This window comes from Conger conger, chromosome 6 (genome assembly GCF_963514075.1).
Source record: "Conger conger chromosome 6, fConCon1.1, whole genome shotgun sequence".
Lineage (NCBI taxonomy): Eukaryota > Metazoa > Chordata > Actinopteri > Anguilliformes > Congridae > Conger > Conger conger.
Genome location: NC_083765.1, coordinates 35,090,733 through 35,105,501, shown reverse-complemented (window position 1 = coordinate 35,105,501; position 14,769 = coordinate 35,090,733). Strand labels below are relative to the sequence as shown.

Here is a 14,769-nt window from a genome sequence, read left to right as displayed (position 1 = left end):
CATGCAGTACCGTTTTGGGCTTTTATGACAAAATACAAGGTAGTTCATATGTAGTACAATTGCAGTACAACTGCATCAAACATTCTGGATTCTCCCATTTTTCGCTTACTGCATTACAACTGCAGTTCAACTGTGTCCAAAACAACCACACTTGCAGTTTTTTGTCGGGGTTAACCCACACTTCTGCTTTAAAAAAGACACCATTTTTTTAAAAGCATGAACTTCTTGTTTCTGGTGCTGCTACAGTATCTCTACTGGGTTCAAGTCAGGACTTTGACTCGACCACTACAAAGCTTTCATTTTGTTTCTTCTTGCTTCTGAGTTTTGGAACATTGGGCCTCAGGCATGAACCACTCGTATGAACAGATGTGTTAAATCGCTTAAAACTAGGTGTTGCAGATCCCATCCATCCATTATCTGAACCCGCTTATCCCGATCAGGGTCGCAGGGGGGCTGGAGCCTATCCCAGCATACATTGGGCGAAAGGCAGGAATACACCCTGGACAGGTCGCCAGTCCATCGCAGGGCACACGCACCATTCACTCACACACTCATGCCTACGGGCAATTTAGACTCTCCAATCGGCCTAACCTGCATGTCTTTGGACTGTGGGAGGAAACCGGAGTACCCGGAGGAAACCCACGCAGACACGGGGAGAACATGCAAACTCCGCACAGAGAGGCCCCAGCCGACGGGGATTCGAACCCAGGACCTCCTTGCTGTGAGGCGGCAGTGCTACCCACTGCACCATCCGTGCCGCCTAGGTGTTGCAGATAAAACATGAATTCAAAATTCAGCATTATTTCTTGCTTCAAATAGTTTCAGAAACATATTTTACTGCTCATGAGAAAAAAAGACAAAGCTTATCAATGTTCCGCCATATTGTTTTGCCAAAAAGGAAGGAACCAGTCTACCCAATCAGGCATTAGTTGTCCCTACACCAGCACCATGTTTGACCATTGGTATGATGTTCTTACTGTGAAATGCTGCATTTGCTTTACAACAGACGTAATGGGACCCAGGTCATCCAAAACGCTCCATGTTCGACTCATCTCTCCGTAAAAGGCTTGAAGATCATCCAGGTGTGTTTTTCGCAAACGTTATGCAAGCATTTCTTTTTTCCGCCTTGCTACACTCCATGAATCCCATTTTTGCATTTTTTCTTATTGTGCAGTCAGGAACACTGTCCTTACCTGAGGTTAGCGAGGCCGGACGTTCTTTGGATATTCATTTGGGGTGAACATACATTAGTTGCAGGAGAAGTTTTGGCAGACTGGCCACTCCTGGGAAGATTCTGCACTGCTCCAAGCGTTCTCCATTTGGAGACAATGGCTCTCACTGTGGTTTAAGTGTCCCAGAGCCTTAGAAATGCCTTTATAACACTTGCCAGATTGATATAGTTCAACAACTTTTTTTTCTCCTCATCACTCCTCAAATTAGTTTTGGTCGTGGCATTGTGTGCTTACAGAGACTTTGTGGGGACGACTTCACTGTGATGGTAAGGTTCAATCTGAGGCTTAGATTCAAAATGGCCAGGATATGCTGATATCAATAAGCTGTGAATCAATTAAATGTGGTTAATTGGTTGAGTAATTAAGGGGGCAAATACTTTTTCACATGGGTGATGTGGGTATCTGAAGCCATTCAGTGCAACAAATATGCAATAAAAGCAGAAATCAGGAAAGAGGCTAATACATTTTCATGGCACTGCATACAATAGCAGTTTGTTAAAAAATTGGGTCTGATTGTTGAACTGATTGTTCAATTATGAAGCATCAATATTGAGAAACAAGTCAAACGTTCACTTAATTTCCATTATCTCCGTCCAGACAGCGAATGTGGTGAACTGAAGAACCCTCATTCAAACCTTATCTCCATTCTCACCATATCCAGATTAAATTACATTTCGGAGAGAAGTGATCGTGGGAAAAAAATATTTTGTTTGATGTTTATCGCAGATTTAAATTCTGCATCGTTTTCAATGCTATGTTCATATTAAACAGCAGGTCAAAGGTTAAACAGCACCGACCGCCCATTTCCACAATATTCTTTGACTGAAAAGCCTTTATTGTCATCTTGTAAAAATCCCAATATAAAATCACTACAAATGCATAGGTTTATAAACTGATAGCTAGATCATAAATGATCCCAATCCAGTTCATTTTCATCAAGGCACTGATACTGTACAAAACTGGGGGGAAAAGAAAATGAGTTGTGCCCCTAGAAAGATCCATCCACCATGACATCGCCGTAGTATCATGTCACCTTTGATTTGTACCCTAACATCAGGCAGCTTAGCAACCAAGTGATGACTCAGTGAGGAGTAAAGATCTCTAAAAGAAACTTGACAACTGGTCTCGTTGGGAATAACAAGAAATGCTGCTTTTTTTTTTTTTTTTGGAAATAATACATACGCAAATGCACACATACTGTCCCCACACACACTGTTCTCTCTCTCTCTCACACACACACACACACACACACACACACACACACACACACACACACACACACACACACACAGATACGCTGTCCCCTCTCTCTCGCACACATACATACACATATACAGGGTCCTCTCTCACACACACACATGCACACAAACTGTTCTCTCACACATACAGGGTTCTCTCTCTCTCTCTCTCTCTCTCTCTCTCTCGCTCTCACACACACACTCGCATGCACACATACAGGGTCCTCTCTCTCTCTCACACACACACACATACAGGGTCCTCTCTCTCGTGCAGACGCAGACACACAGACACACAGACACACAGACACACACACACACACACACACACACACACACACACACACAAAGCCCGCTCTCTCAGTGGCACATAGGAGGCGCAGGGTCACTCCTTCGGGGGGAGGTCCAGCATGATCTCGGCGATCCCGACGAGCTTGACCTCCTCCAGGGCGGCGACCAGCCGGCCCAGGCGGGCCCCCTTGCCCTCGGCCTGCATGAAGCGGCTGAGCAGCTGGTAGGCCTGTTCATACAGGCCCTCACGCTCGTACTCATACGCCAGGTTCTCTATGGCGGGGCTCTTCAGCGCCCGGCACGTCTTCTGCAGCGCCCGCCCCACCTTCTTCCACTCCCGCCCGATGTTGTTGGCGAATCGCTGGTGGTCGCCCGGCGTCAGCTGACGGTCGTCTGTAAAAACGGCCAATCGGGTAAGGTTCATTGAAGGTTCCATTTTGTATTGTGTATCTCAATGAGACCAGGACGGAGAGTGTGGTGACTTCAACCCTTGTGAAAGCATAAAGGTCCGATTTTGTGGAAAATGACATTTCCCTTGCCATGCGGATTATAAAGTTGAAGTTGAAGTTGTGCTATAAAAAGCACTGTGAAAGTATCAAAACACTCCCTAAAGAATCGGTTTTAAAAAACGGAATTTAAATAAGCCGTTTGGACGGCTGTTATTTTATGACGTCACTATGCACTCATGTGCATATATCCGCCTTCGGCACGGCCCACCTTGTATCCAAGCGCTGGGCACAGACGCATTCAGTTCGTTGGAGCTAGCCAGCCAACCAGAACAGAAGCTCACTGATATCAATGAGCCTTAAAGACACAGTCACTGAAGCAGTAAAGCTCATGGGAGGCACTGGAGAATGGACATGTAAAACTGTAGATACTACAGCAGCAGAGGTACTTAAAATCACACAAACATCTCCTTATGAATATCAGAACCTAAAATAAAACACTGGAAAATAGTACAATATGGGACCTTTAAAATAGACGCAGAAGTGGAACAGAAGAGGAGAGGGACAGATATTGGTCCACCCTGGTCCCGTAATGTGAGGGGACTGCATCCTAAAAAGCTAGTTCAGACTCGACAACCCTCTGGCACAAAAGAACATGGGCTGTCTCTTGATTCAGCGAATGCCAGATTCAGCTTTGAAAGTACCCAAATGCCTGCTCTGTAAATGAAATGAGCTTGTGTATACAGGGCGTTCTAAATTTGTGTGCTCCGCATCTCCTCAGCCAATCACAGACCTGTCACCGTGCAGCGTGTAAATTAGTCACCGGCTGGTTTGCCGGCAGGCGTACAGAAGGAATGCACTGTGTGCTGTGTGGGTGCGCCTAGCAACCGGAAACACTACAGCACAGTGCAATCCCTGACTGGGGAAAAAAAATTCGGAAAACATGATTTATTTTTTAAGAAGAATTCTGAATGTTTTGACGGCTAACTCATCATCTTCTTGAAATGTTGTTGAACATGTACGGGGTTTCAAAAATGTTTCAAATCTACATCGATTTTCAGCACCCTGCTTCCTCTCCACTTTCGCTGGAAAAGCATACTCACCAAACACCTTCCCCTGAAACAGGAAGCAGTTATTTGGCACGCAGGGAGCTTCCTGTTTGCAGGACGGTGGCTGTGTGGGGTGGCAGGGGCTCCTGTCGGAGAAGACCAGGCTCCGCAGCAGCTCCTCCAGGCGGCACACTTCGTCATCGGGCAGACGGTCAGGCTGCCGACACAGGAGAACCACAGCATCAACCGCAGCATCAACCAGTGTAAATGTAGCATTTACATAGCACTTCTATTCAATCCAAAGCGCTTTACAATTCACGCCTCTCACTCACCCACACCCACACACACTCCAACGGCGAGAGGCTGCCAAGCAAGGTACCAATCAGCTCGTCAAGAGCAATTGGGGGTTAGGTGACTTGCTCAGGGACACTTCGACACACCCAGGGCGGGGGGGTCGAACCGGCAACCTTCTGACCACCAGACGACCGCGCTTAGCTCCTGAGCTAATGTCGCCAGACTCACGAGCGCTGTGGAACCACAGCGACTTCTACCAAACTCATGAAAACCACAGCCCACCCAGCTCATGACCATACACGGCGTTCTGCAAAAGCTAACACACGTAGGGCGTTACCGCGCATGACACACGGCGACACAGACAACACAAAGCCACGCTACTTAGTGTGGACACAGGCTTAACACAGGCTCAACTCTAATCTCTCTGGTCCACGATCTGAGAAGATCCGCTGTGTTTTTTTCCATTTCAACTAGTCATCCGTTTGAGGTCTTCAATCAAGACCACAATTTGCTGAATCAGGTGCTTTAGTGCTGGGCTAGGAAAAAAACGTCCCTCTAAGGGTGGAAATAGGCCAGTGCAGGCTCAGCTGCGCCAGGTGTGAGCTGACCAGAAGCTAGGGCAGAGAAGCCACCAACAGGCGATTACGCTAACCTGCTCTACTGAGAACTGGAACAGCTCGCAGAGGGTGTAAATATTACCGTCGGGTTTGTGAGCCTGTTTTTAGCCTAATATCAAACTGCAGCCCAAAACAAAGTGCACCTGTTGCAGGAGGGGCCATTACCGGACCTCTGAGCCTTCCTCTGTCTCTTTGCTCTTCCCTCCGCTGCCTAGCAACCAGCTCTTAGCAGCACCAATAGATAAATCGGACATGGTCATTACTGGAGTACAGGATGATGGAAAGTATGGGGCAAGAGAGGAGAAGTGGAAAAACCGAAACAGAGACAATATGGCCTGACGTCAATATCACAGCCAAATGACTGTCACTGCATGGCTGTGCACTAAACCTCACGTTGTCCCCACGCATGCAAAATGGCTTTGTCCTTACATATCCTGTTTTTGCAAAAAGCTATCTCTTATCTCATCAGACTCTTACTCTTATAACTTGAAAGTGAAAGTCTGGGGAAATCTTCACACAAGACAACGTGACCGAACCCCGGTGGTGGAAGAGCGGCCTCGGCTGCTGCTTTGAAGAAAGATGAAACGTTTTCACAACTAATGAGGGCACTTCTAGCTTCATATTTGCACTACTTTGTGCGCCAGAATGCCTGGGGTCAGAGTTAGCCCTTGCCAGACGGGCACTCCCTGAAGCCGTATGCAAATATTACTGTATTATAGTCACCCCCTCACAATTAGGAATGATGGATGATAATTACAGATCATATTTATAGACTTGGCATATCACAAAACACATCCCGGTGATTTGGGAAAGCAGTAGCACTAGTATTGAATGACTGAGCCTGTAATGAAAAATGTGTTACATAGCAGTGTATTTTGAAAAACACTGTATATTGTTATATCAAAAAGTGAAAAATTGTATATATTCCTGTGCTCAAGTCATGTACCTTAGCCACTAGGCTACAGGCTGCCCCAGAGGTCAGCCTCTGGCCCCGCTCCCTCACCTTTATCAGGCTAATGTGGTGCAGGCAGCGGTCCTGGTCGTGCAGGAAGTTGTCGAGGGAGCTGTCGCCGGCTTTGAGCTGGGTGTGCAGGGCCAGGTCCTCGGCCCCGGGCAGGACCCGGCCGGCGTGCTGGGTGAACAGCTGCTGGACCGCGCCGCTGCTGTAGCTCTCCAGGAACCTGCGGCACGCCCCGGCCTCCACAAACTTTATCTCCACCCCCAGCCGGGGCTCGGCGTCGTGCAGCTTCAGGATCTCATACCCGTCCAGGCCGCCGGCCGCGTCTGAGGGAGGGGTGACAGGGGTGGGGAGAGCAGCCGTTCAGAATCATTCTGGCCTACGCAGACTTCGTTCATGGTCCAGCTTTATTTCATGGTCATGGTACCGGCATTTGTAGGGCATTTGTAAGGTTTGCCCATTTTTATACCTAGGCAGACACAGGAATCCTGCCATATATTGTCCTGCTGTGGAAGGATGAAGAAGCCCCACCCGCTCACATGATTTCCCAAAATGACATTACATTACATTATTGGCATTTGGCCAATCCAATCCTTATCCAGAGCGACGTACAGCAAAGTGCTAAGTGCATAATCCTCTATGGCAGCAAATAAGAGAAGGGGGAAGGACGGAGGGCGAGGGACAAAGAGATCAAGGACAGGGGTGGAGAGAAGGGGGAGAGGAGGACAGAGAGGGGAAATGCAGACCACATAAATACATAAATAATAAGTAAACAATAGAAAGGGTGACTTTGCCCAAGCAAAAACTGCACCACTCCGACAGCTGAGCCAAAACAGGGGGTTCCTCCTGAGAGGTTTTCCCTCCACCCACCTGACAGTGTTAGCCTGATGGCCTTGAAAAGGCTGAACTTCCTGTCTGGGTCCTTATAGGCAGAGAGCAGGTCAGGACAGTCGGACTCCAGGAAGAGGAAAGCACAACCTGTCCCCAGATCGTCCACACAGTTCTCAGTCACTTTCTGAAACAGTCACAGGCACAAATTAATCATAAACTATGAAAGAAAATGTTGATCTGGAAAGCCACCAGAAAACAACTCCAGAAACTTGAAATACGGAATGACATGTGCCATGGAAAACTATTTAAATCATTTCTCTCCATAATTCTTCATGTAAGATAAAACATCAAAACTTTAAATAAATAATGTTTTTTATAGGGCTTCCCAGATTCTGTTTAAACTGAAAAAAGCCTGAGTTTACAACTTTCAAAGGTTCATCAAACATGCAAGACCCCGATTAAAGTTTATTGCTTTCAAATGAGGATTTATGTATCCATAACGTAGCAGCACAGAGAAGTATACAGAAATAAAGTGAACATTTTCAAGTTGAGCAGCTTTGTTAAGCAGCTCCTGCCAAGGTGCACTTTCTTGCATCTCAAACGACACCTCCAACCAGCCGTTGGCTTTCAAAATGGTGGAAGTTGCTACACGTTGTTGGCAATGACGGTGCTCAGCTTGAAATAGCATGAATTTTTATATTTGGAATGCTGGTAGAAGGACTGGCCAATGATTTCGGATACTACATTGGAGATAATCCATGATAATGACAATTATGCATTATGTAATGTTCAGAACCTTTTTAAACATGACAAAATGACTGGTTTGATGAATAACTAACATAACTTCACCAAATCAGCCATTTTCAAGAATTCTGAAGCTATTTTCTTGCAGTAAATAAAAGGCAAGCACTCGCAGTTAGTGTATGTCAATTTCACTGACTGAAAATAAGTGGGCATTTACATCAATTCACTTTCAAAAATGACTTTGAATACATTACTCATTGATGACTTCATTCACACACTGAATACAGATAATACTCTAGAAAGTAGAGTAATGTAAATACATGAAAATGAATTGGCCCTAAATATTGAACACAGGTGCACTTACAAAGTTTAGGCCTACTCTTAAACATATCTGTTTCTACGGTTGGATGTGTCTACTGCAGCACAAATTTTCAGGCAGAAGAGCAGTTGCCAGCATTAGAACTGGACCTGAAACCACAGCGTTACCATGACAATGTTCTGAAAAACAGCAACATGGTTTTTGTGGTTAAAGATTTCTTGCTGTCTCTGGCAACTACATTTTCTGGAGATCATGCAACTAATCACACTTAACAAACTGCTACCTGAAGACTTTGTGAGAGCAGTTCATAAGAAGCACATCCATTATAAAGACACCCTTCAGATGCAGATAGTTCATTGTTACTTCAGCAAAAAAATCATAAAGTAATGACATCATGAAGACAGTCACTCCACGATCTGCCAATATATCAACAATGCATCAAACATGATACCATAAATGCTAAAGAACATTCAGTTACACGGTTAATAACATCTTCATCATTTATCGCACAACAGGCCTCATGCAATAACATTTTCGTATTCTTATCGTAAATTTAGATTGATTGATAGATAGATTTTTTCAAAGCTTGAGACGCAGCGCCCCGAATGGTCTGGCACCTGGGAAACTGTGCTTCCGCCGGCCCTGAGTGTAAATGAACTCCACTTGCATTGGGGGCATGTGACGCCCTTCCCCCATTTCGGAGCCTTACCTTCGCATCAACTTTGTCCATGATTTCAGCATCACTGTGAGATGATTTTAATCCGCGCAGACTGGCACCTTGTCACTGCATGGTCCACTGCAGAAATTTCACTGAGCAAGAAAAATAAGATCATTCAATTCACAAGACCCTGTGGAATGAAAATTCTCAGTCCGATCCTCACCTCGACCACATGCAGGGCCCAATGTGAAGCACGACTCTCCACTAACACAACAGAAGTATAAAGCCTCCTGGTAATATGCAATTATACCAGAGTAGCAGACAGTGTGGTAATTTGTGTATAAGGATACATGAACATACCTGGGCTGGTCGTTGGCCCAGATTGTACACAGAGACCAAACATCTTAAAAACAGCAGGTTTTTATAACCTACTTACCAGTTGGAAAACTATTATTACTGCAATTATCCCTTTAAGATGCAAAATCACAAATATGTGATTAGAATGTTTTTTAGTGATCATTCAAATGCTGATGTAACAATCACTACTGGTAATTGAAAGCAATGGATTTCACTGACCTCTGAATTCTGAAAAAAATCTATCAATAAATAAATCAATTATTTTCTCTTCAAAGTAAAACTGCTAATGACGCTGTTGTGGGATAATGGATGATTGTGAAACAGGGAATTCCAAGTGGAAATTCAGGTGACGCATATATACACCAAATCAAGTCAAACTGAAACCACATCCGGCATGTTCTGAGCATGCAGGCACCAGGTCAAAATAAAAAGCAGTGATACATTTAGTAATTTTACAAAAACTGCAAGTATTAGTTCGTACATTGCATTATGCACGGACAGTATTACAGCTGGTTAATAAACGGTGACACTGGAGTTCCTTTAATATGAATGAAGATTAGGACTCGGTTTGCAACTATCGGTTTCATATGCTGCTGCGGTGACCTGAAAGACTATTATGTAGACAATTTTTTGTCATTGCGAAAATCCCTACACTTTACGGAAATAAAATCAGTATGGGACAGGCTAGCTTTCAACTTGTCACTGTGAACAATAAATAACTATATATGACTAGTGTATGTGACATATTGCATGTCTAACTAGCTCAGACTTTTTATGCAGTACTACATAGTAATTATAGGCAATATTAGTGCTAGTTACACTATGACGAGGCGATTGTCGACTCACCGCCCTAAAATGCCCGTTTCTCGTGAATCATTGCCTACTTATACCATCGGACAGCGCAATTTCACACTTCACCCGCGACTTGTTAAGTTAGCTAATTAAGCTAAACAGCGACAGATCTTTAAGGCACAATGGTAACATCGTAATCTATGGTTGTTTGCAAACAGGAAATCAGAAATGAACTGACCAAAAAAGAAAAACAGTGATTTATTCAACGTTAGCAGGTCTTAGCGAATGAGCCCAGCAAATTCCCTAGTTAGCTACAGTAGCTAGCGAGCGAGCGAGCAACAACACAGCGCTGACATTGTGAGGTATTGTCTTACTCACTTTCTGAGTTGATGTCAGCGCGTTTCCACCGCATTACCATGCATTAGTGCATGCCTTGCATCACATGACACGTGAAATTACAAAACTTTCTTGAGCTCAACAATTTCATGTTTTCAATCGGAAAGCTGATTACAAATAGCTAATGTTAGCTAGCTAAAAATAAGCAATTCGATCCGACCGCTCGTTATTTCACACCCAAATAGCAGTGGCAGTAAAATAGGGAACCAATCGTATGGGTGCACGTTACAAAAAAAGTTATTTTCCAAAACTGGCACAAAGCAGTTGTTATATATTACCTTCCTCTATTGTCGTAGCTAGCCGGGGACGCATGGCTAACTTACCTAGCTACTTAGCTATTCGATTATATTTGTTAGCAGTTAGCAACGAATGTTTGAAGACAAAACTATTGCAAGCTAGCCAGTTCACCATAGCTATCAGTTAAAGTTGTACTTATTATTCAAAATCAAATGAAAGGTTAATGGACGTATAGTTAGTTAACTTACCACAAAAATGTTTGTGTTGAGGCACCCGTTTTATTATTAATGATACATACAGACTACACTCACGTACAGTAATAATTTGAAGCGATCTTATTGGATGGGGACGGCCAAGAGACGTAATGTGGTTGGTATAAGGAGCTCATTGCTCGTTTTCGATTGGTTTTAAGCGCTAAGAGCCAATCTTCAGTGACGTATAAGGAAAAACTTGCGTATCCACTTGTACACTGTCTTTGCCGGATGCATGGAAAATGTTTTGACACTCCCAGTCATCCGGTGAGTTTCATGCCGTTGTCAAATGTGATTATTGTTTAGCTGTAGGTTTCAAAGGCAGCTGTTGTTTAGTGAAATACTACTGAACGTAAAATGAAAGTACGAACAACTGGACCATTAGTGTTAAGTATGTATTCGCAAGCTAGCTAAAAATGGTGTCATTACGACTGTTCTGTCAGGCCTGTAACAAATGGAGTTTCCAGAGGAGGTTCTCGCCCATATTTTCTCCTACCTCCCGTTGTGGGACCGGTACAGCGCCTCCTTGGTGTGCAAGGCGTGGTCCCAAACTATGACCCACCCCTTTGTTTGGTACTACACCGAGGTCAGGTAGGTGAATTGCGTATAGAGACGAGCTTTAAGTAAACTATTATTATATATATATTTTTTTTTTAATTCAATGTTAGACTCTCGGACACCAGTAAAGCGCATGTCCACCAACTAAAACAATACAAAACTGTATTTTCTACTTCCAGATGAAAACCTAGACAGGTTCCTGAGCAGAGTAATCTCAGAACTTTTGTTTTTGTATTTCTAGGTCTTATCAATTTACAAAGATGACATGTTTACCTACTGTACAGTCACTTTATATAGCTGGATAGATGCTGAAGAAATTTTGGTTTGGCATTTTGTTTATGTTACAGCAGCAGTGTCGCTGCATAATCAAAATGTACAAGCTTATCATTCAAGTTGCAGAAAGTAGACAGTGTACATTGACAGATCATTAGGAACAGGGGCATATATCCCGAATTACAATGAATAAATCAATAATCAGGAAAAACTGTGCTGGCATATTATCAAATAGTAATAACTGGGGGTGCAGAGTGCCTAGCAGTGATTTGTGAGTAAAATGGCACAACATGTGATTTTCCATAGAGTGTGATGTGTTGCAAAGCATAAGATTTATCCAGAACCTGCATAAAAGGTTGATGCAAGATTATTATTGAGTTGCATTTGCTCCACTCCTCCGTATACAGAAAGAGCAAAATAACTGAATAATGCAAATACCTTATAAGAATGTACAGAACTACAATGAAACTGGAGGACTGTAGAGGTTTTGCAGGGGGAAAAGACGTACAGACCATACATAAAAGATGAGCAACCTATTTTACATATCAAATGCATGCTTGTAAATGCTGTAAATTTTTCCAAAGCATGTGTGAAACTCAATTCTTCCCTGCTTTTCATCAATCATTTAGTCAATTTTTATTTTCACTGGTGGACAATTCACTGTGCAACCACGTTAAAACATCACAAACATAAAACAATCAATAATCAACAATAAAAACATTAAAACATTGAACAGAAAAAAGAGGCAATAAACATTACAAAGATATGTGGGCATCCCTGTATTTAAGATTTATAAACCGTTATATTAAAGGATGTGACGAATGCACAAAATTATGATGTAATAAAGGAGTTATGGTAATCAATAAAGAAAGAGAGAAATATGATCCAATAAAAAAAAAAAACGAAATGCTTTAAAAGAACGTGATAAATCCCCCCAAAAATAAATAATGAAACGCTTCAAGTCAAAGAATACAGTCTACCTGTACAGTGTACTTGCTCTGCAGGTGTGAGTCCGGCGCAGAGGGCCGCGGCCTGCCGCAGTTCCGCCGGCTCCTGAAGCTGGTCCGCCACCTGAAGATCTCCATCCGCCACCCCAAGGAGGAGGCGGGCCGCAGCATGGCGGTGCGGGCGCTCAGCTACACCACGGCGTCGGAGAGCCGTCTGAGCGCGCTCTGCGTCTCCTGCACGGGCGATTTCCCGCTCTTCTACTCCGGCGAGGACATCCTGCAGGGCATCCGGGCGGTCTTCCTGAACGAGGACAGCGGGCTTTCGCTGCGCGAGGTGGACCTCCGCGAGATGCCCTTCACGCTCAACGACTCGCTGGTCCTCAACGTGGCCCGCCGCAGCCCCGGCCTGCGCCGGCTGTTCGTCAACAACAAGACGCTGGTGTGCAACGTCACCGCGGAGACGGTGCGGCAGGTGCTGGCGCTGTGCCCGCGGCTGTGCGCGCTGGGCGCCTTCTACGCCAGCCTGTCCGAGGAGGTGCTGGGCGAGCTCCTCCGCCCGGGGAGGGCGCCCTTCTCCCTGCTGGAGCTGTTCTGCGAGAGGTCCGACAAGTACGCGCACATGGTCTCCGACCGCTTCTGGGAGGCCCTGCGGGCCCGGCACCCGGCGCTGGCGGTCAACGTGGTCCTCAACCACACGCTTCCCGCCAAGATGTTCCTGAAGATCCTGCAGCCCAGCCTGCCTGTAAGGGAGCTGGAGCTCATCACTTTCACCAGCCTGGTGACGGAGCTGGACTTCGCCGCCGGGCACTACAGCGACACGCTGGAGAGGCTGGTGCTGCAGACCTCGGCCCCCGGGGGCCAGCTGGACCCGGCCCTGCTGGTCGTGGCCGAGCGTTGTGGCCGGCTGAGGGAGGTGCACTGCTACTGCGTGGTGTCGCTGAGAGTGGTGGCCGCTTTCCTCCAGCACTGCCCCCATCTCTGGAGGTACACCCTGAAGACCACGAAGGAGCCTCACCCCTGGACCTGCACCGTGCTCAAATAAGGGAGAGGGGGAGGGAGGGAGGGAAGGAGGAAGAGGGAAGGAGAGATGTGGTAGAGAGTGGGGGTGTCGCTGCGAGTGGTGGCGGCCTTCCTCCACCGCTGCCCCCGTGTCTGGAGGTACTCCCCGAAGACCACCTCACCCCTGGACCTGCACCGTGCTCAAATAAGGGAGAGGAGGAGGAGAGAGGGAAAGAGAGAGATGTGGTGGAGAGTGTGCGAGGGATGGGTAGAGTGGGAGGACAAGACAACACTATGATTATCAGCTTATGCAAATAAGAAAACACCAATTTCTGCATTTGATATATTCACGTATTATGAGTTCAACAAACAAAGCTTTGCCTTTTTGTAAAGTTTCATATCATTAACACATAATGTAAGGGAGGAGACATGCATGAACATATTTCTTAGCCTATAAAAAACACACGCATAGATCACTTTACATCGCTTTTATTTTGTCCTTTTTCAGCAGGTCAGTGGCATAGAAGATGCACGCCATAATTCTCAGTCTCAGCAAAGGCCATGCAATTAATCAGGTCCTATTTTTGGATGCCTCAAAGGTTCCTTTTATTGCAGTTGTATCATCAATCAGTGCCAACGGAGAGCATTTTTTAATGAGTGGACTTTGACCCCCCTGATAATCACTCATAGGTGTGTTTAACCCGTGTGTTTAACCCTGTTTCCTTATAGCTGATTCCTTATAATGAAACTGGCCTGGGTCAAATATAACTAGAACATTGTTGAAATTTTAAAGTAATGCAGAAATAAATGTATGCAAAATAACATATTTTATCTTTATCTCAATTCCGAGCAATATAAACAACATGCTGTATACGCTTAATGGTTGCAATTTACCTCCGCTAGATCACATTTATCAATGGAAGTGTCATTCAAGATGTCATTCATATGAATCCTCTCTAATGAAGGCGCAAGGAGCATAGATCATGTTTATCTGTGAAACATTAAAATGAGCAGGAGATGATTCATATTTATTGTTTTGAACTGACTTTCCCAATTATGTTTCATCTTTATCTTATTATATTCAAAGAAAGCATACAGGCAAAATGACACAAAGAAATTGCAGATGATGAACAATGAATAGAAAAAACTAAATCAAAACTTACACCGGTTTATCTCTCAAAAGGTTGTTCCTCTTTTACTAACTTTAAAACTGGTCAACCTGACATGGGTTAATAACTTATTCAACATAAACCAGCTCAAACAAAATGGTTATAGTCGGTTAAAG

General features: G+C 44.7%; 2 protein-coding genes across 5 annotated transcripts; one reads left to right on the top strand and one right to left on the bottom strand.

The window, feature by feature from the left end:
• Positions 1-2,046: 2,046 nt before the first annotated feature.
• Positions 2,047-10,844, bottom strand: tradd (tnfrsf1a-associated via death domain). 2 transcript variants are annotated; one of them, XM_061245372.1, is made up of 6 exons: positions 10,705-10,844; positions 8,726-8,826; positions 6,993-7,137; positions 6,168-6,448; positions 4,308-4,470; positions 2,047-3,151 (listed from the first exon to the last, which is right to left on the bottom strand). In XM_061245372.1, the coding sequence occupies exons 2-6, from the start codon at positions 8,744-8,746 to the stop codon at positions 2,853-2,855; spliced, it is 909 nt and encodes a 302-aa protein (XP_061101356.1). In that variant the 5' UTR covers positions 8,747-8,826; positions 10,705-10,844; the 3' UTR covers positions 2,047-2,852. The 2 variants fall into 2 exon arrangements, with proteins under 2 accessions (XP_061101356.1, XP_061101358.1); XM_061245374.1 differs by lacking the exon at positions 10,705-10,844 and adding an exon at positions 10,202-10,406.
• Positions 9,962-14,306, top strand: fbxl8 (F-box and leucine-rich repeat protein 8). 3 transcript variants are annotated; one of them, XM_061245369.1, is made up of 4 exons: positions 9,962-10,185; positions 10,869-10,974; positions 11,151-11,298; positions 12,543-14,306. In XM_061245369.1, exons 3-4 carry the CDS (start codon positions 11,162-11,164, stop codon positions 13,525-13,527), a joined length of 1,122 nt encoding a protein of 373 aa, XP_061101353.1. In that variant the 5' UTR covers positions 9,962-10,185; positions 10,869-10,974; positions 11,151-11,161; the 3' UTR covers positions 13,528-14,306. The 3 variants fall into 3 exon arrangements, with proteins under 3 accessions (XP_061101353.1, XP_061101355.1, XP_061101354.1); XM_061245371.1 differs by lacking the exon at positions 10,869-10,974; XM_061245370.1 differs by lacking the exons at positions 9,962-10,185; positions 10,869-10,974 and having other exon boundaries at positions 10,981-11,298.
• Positions 14,307-14,769: the final 463 nt, after the last annotated feature.

Excerpts from the sequence above, each read along its gene's own strand:
- tradd (XM_061245372.1), bottom strand. The coding sequence starts at position 8,746 with ATGGACAAAGTTGATGCGAAG. Across the intron at positions 6,449-6,992 it reads CATCAGGCTAACACTGTCAG|ACGCGGCCGGCGGCCTGGAC; the intron begins GTGGGTGGAGGG and ends CCCCTCCCTCAG. Across the intron at positions 3,152-4,307 it reads GTTTCAGGGGAAGGTGTTTG|ACGACCGTCAGCTGACGCCG; the intron begins GTGAGTATGCTT and ends CCGTTTTTACAG.
- fbxl8 (XM_061245371.1), top strand. The coding sequence starts at position 11,162 with ATGGAGTTTCCAGAGGAGGTTCTCGCCCATATTTTCTCCTACCTCCCG. Across the intron at positions 11,299-12,542 it reads TGGTACTACACCGAGGTCAG|GTGTGAGTCCGGCGCAGAGG; the intron begins GTAGGTGAATTG and ends CTTGCTCTGCAG.